The sequence below is a fragment of the Moschus berezovskii genome, chromosome 2, assembly GCF_049115385.1.
Source record: "Moschus berezovskii isolate FMDL1 chromosome 2, NW_MosBer_1.0, whole genome shotgun sequence".
Lineage (NCBI taxonomy): Eukaryota > Metazoa > Chordata > Mammalia > Artiodactyla > Moschidae > Moschus > Moschus berezovskii.
The window spans coordinates 121067336-121079665 of NC_142461.1; the positions used below are offsets into that span (position 1 = coordinate 121067336).

General features: G+C 41.3%; 1 protein-coding gene across 31 annotated transcripts in view; it reads right to left on the reverse strand.

Moving 5' to 3' along the window:
* Positions 1-12330, reverse strand: part of TTN (titin) — a 276712-nt gene that overhangs the window by 192201 nt on the left and 72181 nt on the right. For all 31 annotated transcript variants that reach the window (XM_088830575.1, XM_088830572.1, XM_088830570.1 and 28 more), the window contains exons 46-68: positions 11315-11878; positions 10494-10775; positions 10116-10394; positions 9276-9554; positions 8906-9184; positions 8499-8786; positions 8109-8387; positions 7742-8023; positions 7371-7649; positions 6983-7261; positions 6602-6880; positions 6198-6485; positions 5794-6072; positions 5378-5659; positions 5000-5278; positions 4602-4880; positions 4211-4489; positions 3821-4108; positions 3289-3567; positions 2797-3078; positions 1476-1754; positions 1077-1358; positions 52-330 (exon numbers count right to left, since the gene is read on the reverse strand). In XM_088830575.1, coding sequence (XP_088686701.1) covers positions 52-330; positions 1077-1358; positions 1476-1754; positions 2797-3078; positions 3289-3567; positions 3821-4108; positions 4211-4489; positions 4602-4880; positions 5000-5278; positions 5378-5659; positions 5794-6072; positions 6198-6485; positions 6602-6880; positions 6983-7261; positions 7371-7649; positions 7742-8023; positions 8109-8387; positions 8499-8786; positions 8906-9184; positions 9276-9554; positions 10116-10394; positions 10494-10775; positions 11315-11878 — 6744 coding nt within the window. The remainder of the gene's footprint in view (positions 1-51; positions 331-1076; positions 1359-1475; positions 1755-2796; positions 3079-3288; positions 3568-3820; positions 4109-4210; positions 4490-4601; positions 4881-4999; positions 5279-5377; positions 5660-5793; positions 6073-6197; positions 6486-6601; positions 6881-6982; positions 7262-7370; positions 7650-7741; positions 8024-8108; positions 8388-8498; positions 8787-8905; positions 9185-9275; positions 9555-10115; positions 10395-10493; positions 10776-11314; positions 11879-12330) is intronic.

A 12330-nucleotide genomic window follows, 5' to 3' on the forward strand; every position in this document is an offset into this window, starting at 1 on the left:
AACTTGTGGAAGGAATTTGCTGAAGCAATGGGAAGACACGTCACAACTAACCTGAAACATCGACCACGGCTGTGCAGCTGCTTTTTCCAACATTATTTTGAACCTGGAAAGTGTATGTGCCTGCGTCCTGCTTTTCAACAGAGAGAATCTTTAAGGAAGAGATTTTGTTGTAGAAGCTAAATTTGTGTTTTTGGCTGCTGGTCAACAGCTTTCCATCCTTGTACCATTCGACTGAGAGTTCGGGAGTGCCAGCCACCTTACACTCCAGAGCGCACGTTTCTCCTACAGTCACTGTCATTGAACCTGCTTTCTCGACAATGACCGCAGGTTCTGAAACAAAATGTAATTGCCATCTGTTAAAGCCTGTTAGCTTCACCTTGTCTCTACTATCAAATTCATTAACACTGTTTCTTTCAGTGAATGGATATCTTCAGGCCCTCTTTCTCTAGACCTTAAAATGAGAATCTATAATTACATGCTGTCATGAAATTATAGGAATTATTGAGAAATATGTTTTTGCATTATTCAACTTCTGAAATAAATCAATGTCATATGTTGATTTGTACTTGACCCTCTCTAGAACAAAGCCCACATGTTGCTATGAATTGCTCAGTATTGTTGTTCTACTTTAAGGTGCTAAAGACAGCTTTTTGAAAGTTGTTATTCAAACAACTGCAAAATTAAAAATGAATATGCCCAAAGATGAAAGTGCAAGTCATTCTTATCAAACTTTGGTCTTTGGAGTTTTTGTCAGCTTAAACACTAATACTTGAGAAAAAAATCTCCTTGTAGCATATGTTGGACTTTCATTTTTTTCATGGTTAAACAAAAGACAGTCATGATTTTCTCTGCTAATTCATCAAGAAAACAATAAAAATGGTTAATTTTTGTTATGATCACAGACACAGAAAAGAGTGTTTGAAAGGTCCTTTCCCATAAAATTTTGAAGTAGGTGAGGATCGATGTAGTTCTACAAATTAAAAAAAAAAGGAAATTCTACCAGTATCTCTTAGTAAGTCATCTCAGTGTTTGGCACCTCCTTATATCATAGAACTACTGCACCAGATTATACCAACCTAAAACAGTCAACGTGGCCATGTTCTCCCTCATTCCACCGTCATTCTTGATTTGGCAGATATACTTCCCAGCATCAGCTGGTTCTGCTTTTGAAAACTGCAGAGTTGCAACATTTTCCACAAATGTAATTCTGATGTTTTCACTTTCTCTAACCACTTCTTCCTTCTCTTTAAGCCACTGGACAGAAATAGGCTGGGTGCCTTCTATGGATGCTTGTAATTCAGCAGGCTCACCAGCTACAACAGTGAGGCTGTTCAGCTTGGAGACAAATCTTGGTGGTTCTGAACAGGGAAAGATGGATGGAGATTGTTGGAAAGATTGTCCAGATAATGAAAAAGAGAAAACAACCATTTTGCACGTTCCTGCCATTTCTGCCACGTGCAGGAAATAACGCTTACCTTTAAGTTTTACAGTACAAATGCAAGTATCACTTCCCACTTCATTCTGTGCTTTGCAGTGGTATTCACCAATGTCTGAAGTGTCAACATTGAGAATGTGAATACTTGCATGGAAATTTTTGGATGCAATCTTGTATTTCTTGCTACTTCGGAGTTGTCGCTTATCTTTGTACCAAACCACCTCAAATGGTGGTGTTCCCGAAAGTTCACATTCAATACTAACTTCAGCATTTTTAAGGGTTTCTACCACAGGAGGGAAGCTGCTAAAAACAGGCGGTTCTGTAAAAAACAAGAATTCCTCATGAACTGGGCTACTTCACTCCATAAAATGTTTTTATTTCTTTGTTTAAAAATTGGAAGAAAGAGTCAAAATACTAACACAGGTCTGGCACTATCACTTTAGTGTTGAAGAATAGTAGCTTCAGAGAAGCAACAGGGCCTTTACAGAATCACTTGGCTCCACTGGCTGAGGATCCAGACTAGACCCCAGACAACCCTACCGAGCAGCTCAATATTCTGTCTACACCACTTTACTAATTTAGTACAGACTGATGTGAAATCGTAAAACAACACAGAAACCAAACAGACCTCCAAACCCAAGTGTAAGGATTAACAGGATCTGTGTGAGGTATGGGGTCCTGACTTCAGGGATGAAATTTTTTTGTATGTGCTTTACTGTTGGGATACTTGGAAGTTATCACAACATCTGCGGTCTAAGTCTTTCACATCAACAAATGGTTTTTGCAATAATTGCCTCACAGTATGACAAACCTAGATTCTGCGGCAAAAATGCTGGAAAATACTAGTGTTATTTACGACAAAGTATAGTGATCTTATTTTAAAAACTAGGAACTATTTTTGGAGAGAGAAAAAATATATATAATTATCCTGTTGTAAGGTTAAAACCTCTATTGCTTGAACCTTGGGATATATGTGGTAAATAAGTCTTTGTTTTAAATAAAAGATAAAGATCATGCTGAGGAGAATGATATATTTATAAGTTGACTGAAGGCACAAATTAATTTTAAAATGCCTTCCTTTTTGAGTGTTTTGAAACATCAGATTTGAACTGCTTGGCTAATATATTGAGGTGATTAGAATTATGGCATTGGCATAACAAGAAAAATATCTCAGAATGATTACCTATATGTAAGCAAATCTTAAGAAAAACATCTGAAAGCAGAAATAATACTATTTGGGAAAATGTCCTGTGATCTCAAATGGAAGCCAAAAATGACAGTAAAACAATGAAGAGCTCTGATAGTCAGAGGAGAAGAAGGTGGGCTTCAGATAATGAGGAAGATAAGAAAGAGGTTTCTACCTTTTACAATAACCTTCGTACTACAGCTTGTGCTGCCAGCAGGATTCTGAGCCTCACAAATGAAATCCCCAGTGTCCTCAGTACCAAGATTATTCATCTGTAAGACGGCCACTGAGTCAATGAAAGCCATTCTGTATTTATCACTGGCTGGGAGTTCATGCTCATTTCTGTACCACACAACTCTGATGTCTGGGGATCCAGTTATTTTGCATTCGAGTCGTGCTGAGTCACCTGCTCTCACTATTTTGGTCGCTTCTAGTTTCTTTACGAACTTTGGTGGTTCTAGAGAGTGAAGAAAAGAGGAGATTATGAGGGTATGTAACAGATGTAAATAACACAAGTTCAATTATGTAGTACAAGAAAGAGTAAAACATGAAACATGAACAATGCCTGGAAAATAGAAGGGTATTTTCTTGACTGGGTAGATGAATTGTAAAAGATTAGAGAAAGGACCAGGTCAGACAGAAACATAAAACAGTCAAACTTGCACACCTGTCACAAGCAACATTGTGGTACAAGAGTCGCTACCAACATCATTGGTAACTTGGCAAGTATACTGTCCAGTCTTGGAAGCATCCACTGAGTAGAGATTTAAGAAGCTAGTTGATCCTTCCAAGCCAATGAAACATTTAGGTCCAGAGGCAAGTTCCACATCATCCTTAAACCACTTGATTTTAAATGGTGGTGTTCCTTTTAGCACAGCTTTAAATTCCACTGTAGAGTCAGGTATGGCTTGTTGTCGCTCAGGTTTCACTAAGAAGCTTGGAGGTTCTACAGATTTAAGATTTGAGAGAAATGCATATGATTAAATGCCTTGTAGTTGGATTATTTCAACAGTTTTAGGGACATGTAAGAAAACATTACTGAAAAGAGGTAATGACTGAATATTTCCTGAACTCAATATGGATGTATCTAAAGAAACAGAATTATGGCAATTTTTTTAGTTTTAAAGGACACCAGGAAAGAGTGTGACATTTAAAAGCAACCAGAGAGAAGAGCCAGGAAGAGGGTAAGAAATTCTAACCTTTTACAGTCAAGATGCCGCTGCATGCCGCATCCCCTGCCACGTTTGACACTCGGCACGTGTAATTCGCAGTGTCTTCTAATTCCAGATTGTTAACATCCAGTGATACGGTGTTCTCATGACAGACGAGTCTGTATTTTGCACTTGTAGATATTTCTTTTCCATCCTTAAACCACTGAGCACTAACAGGAAGTGAGCCAGACACTTTGCACTCCATGTGAATGGAAGAGCCTAGAACTTTATCCATTTTGGTCAACTTTTTGGTGAATGATGGAGGAATATTTTGATCTGTCCAAGGCAGACAATAAAACACACCCATTAATTGTTGCCACTTGTTTACCAAGGGCATAACATACATCAGGGAAACTGACCGGGGCCAAGAGTACAAACCTAGTACTCTCAGGTAGGCGTCACAGCTACTGCTTCCAAAGTCATTTTCCACCTTGAAAGTATACTCGCCGCTGTCTTGCTTCATTACTGACTGAATCCTAAAACTGGCCACGTTGTTTTCGAAACTCATTGAAAAATATCTACTAGGCACGATCTGTTTCCCATCTTTAAGCCACTTGACTTTGAGTTCTGGCGTTCCAGCCACAACACACTCCAAGGTCACTGGGTCTTTCTCAGTTACATCGACAGATTTAGCTTTGTCTATGATCTGAGCGGGTTCTGTAGTAAGAAGGAAAACATGGATGAACTGCACTCATAATTCCACAGAAAAAAGGTATTGCTTGTGAAACTCTCTCCACAGAATAACCCTGAAAGGGGCTAGCTTACACACCTTGTACTAAAAGGAAAGCATAACACCTTTCAACTCCTGACTCGTTCTTGGCTTGACACGTGTACCTCCCACTGTGTCCATTGTCCACAGATCTAATTTGAAGTGTGGCCACGTTGTTCACAAAGGAAATGTGAACATTATCATCTTCATCCAGAATCTGATCATCCTTGAGCCAGGTGACAGAAATGGGAGGAGAGCCCGCCACAGTGCTCTGAAAGGTGGCAGAACTTTTCAAAACAGTAGTGATGTTTTCTATCTTCTTTATGAACGAGGGTGGCTCTGTGATTAAAGTAGACAGTATGAGAAGAGGAGGTTTATCTGAACTCCTACCCATCATCACAAGATGAAAACATTACAGAATTTGTACTGGACAGCCAGCTCCCTTGCATCCAACTGACCTTTCAGAGAGACTCGAGCACTGCAAGAGCAGCTGCCGCCTTCATTGGATACGATGCACTGGTAGTCACCAGTGTCAGAAGGGTCACATCTGTTTATGTTGAGATTAAACACTGACACTCTGTCAGTCAGTGTGTATTTTTTGCTGCTCCGAATTTCCTTGTTATTCCTCAGCCAAGTGACTTGGAATGGAGATGTTCCCATAACTTCACACTCCAGCTCCACATCACTGTCTTTGACTACCTCCACGGGTTTCAGCTCCCTGATAAAGGTGGGAGGTTCTAAAGATTCAAAAAGGAGACAGAGAACCGCTTACTCCAGGGAAGACCCAAGACCAGCCAGGAACATAGCCAGGATGGAAAAGAGAAGCTGTAACACACCTTTCACTTTTAACTCAATGCTGCAGCTTGCAGTGCCTGCATCGTTTTGAGCTTCACAGACATAAGTTCCACTATTTTCCACCCTGGCCCCAGATATCTGGAAAGTGGCTAAACCATCAATGAAGGAAATGCCATGTTTCTCAACGGCTGTAATTTCGTTCCCGTCCAGATACCAAGAAACTCTGATTTCAGGAGTGCCTGTTATTTGGCATTCAAATGTCGTGGATTGTCCATTCCTCAGTACTAGCACTGGGCTGGGCTTCTTAATGAATTGAGGAGGTTCTAAAGATGGGGAAAAATGTGTGATGTTGAACATTTTTTATGCTAAAGACCAATGAGCAAAACTGTTTTCTCAAGCCCGCTCCCCTGAAGAAAATCTAGGCAAGCAAGACAGTGAGAAGATAGAGAGACCAGACCTTTCACAAAGAGAGAGGCTTTAGTGGTTGCTGTGCCAACATCATTGCTCAGTTGGCAAATGTAGGTCCCCGAGTCGGCAGCTTTGGCTGAAAAGAGCTCCAGGATGGTGGAGGTGTCATCCTTCCAGACTGAGCGAGCCGCTCCGGAGTGCAATTCTTTGTTATCTTTAAACCACTTTATTGTCATGGGTGCAGTGCCACCCACAAGTGCCTTTAACTGAACCCTTGTATTGGGATTGACATCTTGTGACTGTGGCTTTTCCAGGAAGTAAGGGGGTTCTGGGGTGAAAGAAGAAGAAGCGAAAGGGGAAAGGAAGATTTATTTTAGAACTGATCAGTCAAGGACAGAATTAAGAAATGAGAGAGCAGTAAGTTCTCGAGAGGTAGAGACAAAATGTGCCAACCTTTGACTGTCAGATGGCCGCTGCACTGGTTGTGTCCTGCCTTGTTAGTGGCAGAACAAGTGTAGGTGCCACTGTCTGAACCTTCCAGCTGACTGATTTCCAAGAAGGCAGTATTGTCATGAAAAGAGAACTTGTATTTTTCACTAGCTGTTATTTCTTGGTCATCTTTGAACCACTGGATGCTTATGGGATGTGACCCGGCCACTATACATTCTAAGTCAATGGAAGACCCTTTAATGCTGTCCATTTTCTTCAGCTTTTTGGTGAATGATGGAGGTATGATAAGATCTATGCAATGAAAAAAAAAAAGTCAATCTACTGATTTATACTTTTTTTCTAAAATTGAAAGAGATGAAAGAGCATAGAAATTGCCCAGTTCCTCGCCATAAAAAAGTTGTACCAACCTAAGACATTAATGCTAGCCTTGCAGCTGCTCCTCCCAACATCATTTTGGACTTCAAAAGTATATTCGCCACTATCTCTCTTTTCTGTAGAAATAATCTTCAATACAGAGACAGTGTCAGTGACACTGATTTTATATTTTTGGCCCAGGGTCAGTTCTTGGCCATCTTTAAACCATTTGGCTGTAATCTCCTTAGTTCCTGAAAACTTAACCTGCAAAGTGGCAGGGTCTCCTTGGGTGACATCTATAGACACAGCCTCCTCAATGATTGTTGCAGGTTCTATGGAAAACAAAGGGATAGGTGTGGGTGGTGAATGGCTCTGGTTAAAGGCTTGCATCTACATTTGTTTGCTAGAACCCACAGTGAGCTTTCTGAACCAACCTTTTACTGAGAGTACTGCGGAACACCTTTGTATTCCTGCATCGTTTTTGGCCTGGCAAACATATTTCCCATCGTGCTTGACTTCAATGCCACTGAGGTACAGACTTGCCACATTATTCTCAAAGGTCATTCTTATGTTATTGTCTTCAGTGATCTCCTCGTTGTCTTTTAGCCAAGTCACCGTGATGGGCAGGGAGCCCTTCAGCGTGGCCTGGAAGGCAGCGGTGCCTCCTCTAAGGGAGCTGGTACTCTCGATCTTCTTTACAAAGGTTGGGGGCTCTAGTGGAAGAACGAATGCTCAATCAATACTGACTCTAGAGCAAAACCAGCTTAACAAAAAGCATCGACTCCAAAGAAGAGCCAGCCCGTCATCAGCACTGACACTAACCTCTTAAAGTCACCCTGGCACTGCAGGTGCTGCTGCCCACCTCATTGGTGACCCGACACTGGTATTCACCCGCGTCCGCAGCTACAAACTTGAGGATCTGCAGGCTAACCAGCTGATCCTGAATGAAGGTCTTATACTTCCTGCCACTTCGCAGTGTGGTGTTGTCTTTGAACCAAGTGATCTCAAAGGGAGGCGTGCCTGCCACCTCAGCCAGCAACATGACATCATATTCCTTCAACACTTCAATGGGCTTAAATTCCTTGGTAAAGTAAGGTGACTCTACAGTGGAAAGGAATTATTTTGAGTTAATGGGAGTGGAGTCTGCCCCGGGCCATAACTCTGGTAACACAAGGGACAATGTGAACACAAACCTTTGACTATCAGAATGCTACCGCAGTGGTCACTGCCAGCCTCATTCTGAGCCTCACACATATATTCACCACTGTCTTCGACAGCAATATCTGTAAGTCTTAGAACCGCAGTGGACTCCACAAAAGACATTTTGTGTTTGCTGCTCTCCTTAATTTCTCTGTCGTTTGCAAACCATGTTATTTTAATTGGAGGGGTGCCCGTGACTTTGCAGGCTAGCTGGGTGGTGTCTCCCTTCTTTAACAGCTGGGACGGCTCTAACCTCTCAACAAATGTGGCAGGTTCTGTGGAAGGAAGTCATTCAGAGACGTGAGAAAGAGGCAAGAACTAACAATGGTAGCTCAAAGATGTCAAGGAAATTTTGCAAACCTTTTACAAATAAGTTTGCACTGCACTCCACGGCTCCGGCCACGTTGCTGACTTTACAGGTATATGTGCCTGAATCGGTGGTTTTTACTGCATATAGTTCCAGGGAACTTTCTAAAGCTTCTTTGTTGATATAGCAGCTTCCACCAGAAACCAGCTCTTTGCCACCCTTAAACCATCTGATTGTGAAAGGGGTAGACCCTTGGAAGGTGCACTTCAGGCACACAGACGAGCCAGGCAGGACATCCTTTGACGCAGGTTTAGTTACAAAACTGGGTGGTTCTAAAGGAGTGTAAGAAAGAATTTCAAAGAGTTAAGAGGTGCCATTGAAAGGAAGATACCTTAATTTGAACACCATTTACATAAGAATGAAAGGCACAGTCTGCAGCCAACCTTGCACAATCAGGGCTCCACTGCAGTCTTTGCTTCCCACAGAATTCGTGGCTCGACAGGTGAAATTCCCAGCATCACTCATGTCTACTCTGCTTATCTCCAAAGAGGCTGTGCCTTCCACAAAGGCTATTCTGTATCTGTCAGAGGAGGCTATTTCTTTACCATCCTTAAACCAGGACACCCTCATGGGGAGGGAGCCAGCAATTTTGCAGTCCAGCCTGCAGGTGCCACTAACCACACTGTCCACGTTGCGAAGGGGTTTGGTGAAGAATGGAGCAATGTCTCGATCTGTTCATGGCACAAGAAGAGAGGAAAGAACAATGCGGAAAAGGGCTCAGTGATTTTAGTGTCGGTCGTCAGTTGGGTTTCAAAGGAATCAGGGAGCACAGGTTTCTACGGATACTAACCTAAGACAGTGAAGGTGGTCTCACAGGAGCTGCTTCCCACTTCATTGGAAATCTCAAACATGTACTGACCGCTATCGTGCAGTTCAGCTGAATAAAATTTGAGTTGGGCAACATTGTTTTTGAAACTTATCCTGTACTTTTTACTGGCGACCAAAGGTCTCCCATCTTTGTACCATTTTGGCTTGAGTTCTGGGGTGCCTGTGACTGTGTACTCCAGCGTGGCTGGGTCTCCTGCGGTCACTTGGATCAGTTCTGCTCTCTCAATGATTTTAGCGGGTTCTACAATGGTATTAAATAGTTAGAATTCTGCAGTGTCGATTAAGGTTTCATTTTTAAAGGAAATATCAATTCAAAACGTTCCTCCACGAACCTTTAACTATTAATTCCCCAACAGATGTTTGGCTTCCAGCTTCATTTTCAGCCAGGCATGTGTATTTGTCACCAAAACTAATCTGCACATCAGGGATTATCAAGACTGCCACACCATTGGCAAAGCTCATTTTGATCTTTCCATCTTCTTTAATGATCTCCTGTCCTTTCATCCATGTGACGGAAATGGGTTCTGACCCTCTCACGGCAGCTTGTAAGGTAACCGTCTGTCCTGCCAGTGCAGTAAAATCATCTACTTTCTTTACAAAGGTTGGTGGTTCTAGTTAAAGAAAGACAGCATATAAAATTGATCATTCCCAAACATTTTGACACCAGATGCATTCAAGAATTTTATCTTGATTACATGTATCTAGTCCACAGTGTTGGTTGATTAGAAAAAGAAATCCAATTTAAGAGGCAATACAATTCCATGCAAGAAGAGGATGCAAAGATACAGGGCTATCAGCTGACAAAACCGCTTATTGCATAATTCACTTTCGTAGGCCTGGGTTCAATTCCTGGGTCCAGAAGATCCCCTGGAGAAGGAAACAGCAACCCACTCCAGTATTCTTGCCTGGAAAATCCCACGGACAGAGGAGCCTGGTGGGCTACAGTCCATGGGATTGTAAGAGTCGGATATGACTTAGTAACTAAACCACCACCACCACCAGAGACTCAACATTTACACCGGCCTCAAGATAAAGACTGCATTGTCCCCAGGGTCCTAGGTTAAACCGAAGGCAAGACGTATTTTCAAAAATTAGGAGAAGAGCGTGTACCCGTTTTACTTCCTTGAGCTAAGAAAGCTATTTCAACAATTTATTAAAGAGATAGCACTAACCTTTCAGTAAGTGGGTTGCAACACAGCCACACTTCCCAACTTCATTAGCAACCACACACTCATAGTCGCCAACGTCCGCACTATTAAAAGAAAAGATCTCCAGGGACACGACGGACTTCTGAGAAAACAACCTGTACTTTTTACTACTTCGAATTTGCTTCTTATCCTTGAACCAGCTAATTTCAAATGGTCCAGTGCCTGCGATTTCACACTGAAGGAGGGCATTTGTTCCTCTCACTATGTCTGCAGGCTCAAGAGTTTTGATGAAAGAAGGAGGTTCTACAAAAGCATGAAAGTATTGCATAAGTTATGTGTTACAAACAATTAAAAAGAAAATCTTTTCTCAAAAACCAATGGACTACGACCAAGCCAACAAACCTTTGATAACTATTTCAGCACTGCAACTGTCACTGCCAACGTCATTCACTGCTTCACACGAGTAAGTCCCGCTGTCTTCAACTTTTACATCCGTAATATCAAGGACAGCCTCAGAATTGACAAAAGACATTCTGATTGTGTTACTCTCAGTAAGTTCTTTGTTATTTTTAAACCAAGTAACCTGGATCACAGGTGAGCCTTTCAGCTTGCAGTGGAGGCGTGCTGATTCACCTGGGAGCATTAAGTAAGAAGGATCCACCTTCTTCACAAAGGATGGTGGCTCTATATGAAGGTAACAAAAAAGAAAAGGAAAAGATATCTGAAGCATAAAGCACACACACACAAAGTAGACATCACACAATAAAAAGACACACAACACACACACAAAATATCTTCGTGAAATTTCTGAACAGGTTGTGGTGTATTTAATAGCTTTCCACATTTCTATGATTCCAAAACGTTTTCCCAGACTCGATTTAAAAAATAAACAAACAAAAACAAAACTAAACAAATTCTACTTAGACAAAGAGCAATTTTATGAAAGAAGATATTTAATGATTGCCTAGACACTCAAAGTTCTTAGAAGTAGTTTTAAGCAAGCTATGTTAACGGCAGACAGCTTGAAACAAAGAAGAGTAAGTGAATTCTGGAAATGACTAAACAAATAAAATCAAACAATTTCAGGATTTCCCCAAACCAAAACTTGTGTTGGGATGAAATCATTTGCATCACAAAATGCGCCGACTGCAGTGTGTCAACAATTTGTCTACTGAGGCATCCCTGCAGAGAAAGGAGTGAAACATTGTTCACACACTTCTTACCTCTGATAGTCACTGTCGCTGAAGTGGAGCTGCTTCCAGCCTCATTGGAAGCTGTGCAAACATAGGTTCCAGAATCTTTGAGTTTGGCCAGAGGGATCTCAAGTGATACTATTTTATCTTCAAAATAGATCTTATAATCTTTCCCGGGGGGGAGCTTCTGCCCATTTTTGCTCCACGTAATTGTGACTTTTCTGTCTTCATCTACTTGGCCCTCAAGGTGGATCTTCTTATTGATAGCTGATTGTACAGGCTCCAGTTCTTTAATGAAATGTGGTTTGTCAATTATGTCCAACTCAGCTTGGCAGGTGTCGGCTCCAAACTTGTTAGAAGCCTTACAGGAGTAAACTCCTCTATCGTGAACTGTAAGATTTGAGAGCTCTAAAATGTGTTTGTTGTCTGCATCTGAAATCTTGCAGGTAGGGGAAGGTGAGAGGGCCATGCCGTCTTTCTGCCAAATGGTTTCAATCACGGGAGTGCCTGTCACTGTGCAGAGAAACTTGGCTGCCTTACCCACAAAAGTCGTTATGGACTTAGGTCTGGAGAAGAAGGTTGGTGGATAAGCCTCTGTAAGAGAAATGTTTTCAGTGTTATATTTTGTTCCCACAAAGCTCCTGCTGTAATTACATATTCCAAGAAAGAGAAGAGATGAGTTATAGCTTTAGATAGACATGAGACATTATTTAAAGTAGGGTAATGTATGTATTAAGAAGATGAAAAGATGCATCAAAAGAAAGGGACGAGAATGTTTTTTATAGCAGAGCGACAGCACTTTAAACTTTAAATAAAAGAAGATTTGTTCTTCTTTTATTTCACAACAATAACTTACAATTGCTAAAGATCTGTCCATTTTATTAGTTGATTAATTGAACTATCTGATAAGCAATTCAACTGGTACTTTAGTTCTGCAAATCAGAAGACTGTATAAGGAATATAAAGAAAATGTTCTTGACTTTTCTGAAGAGCAGGGATATTAAGTGAGTAATAGAAACTAAGTCTGAATAGTTTGGTAAAGTCTA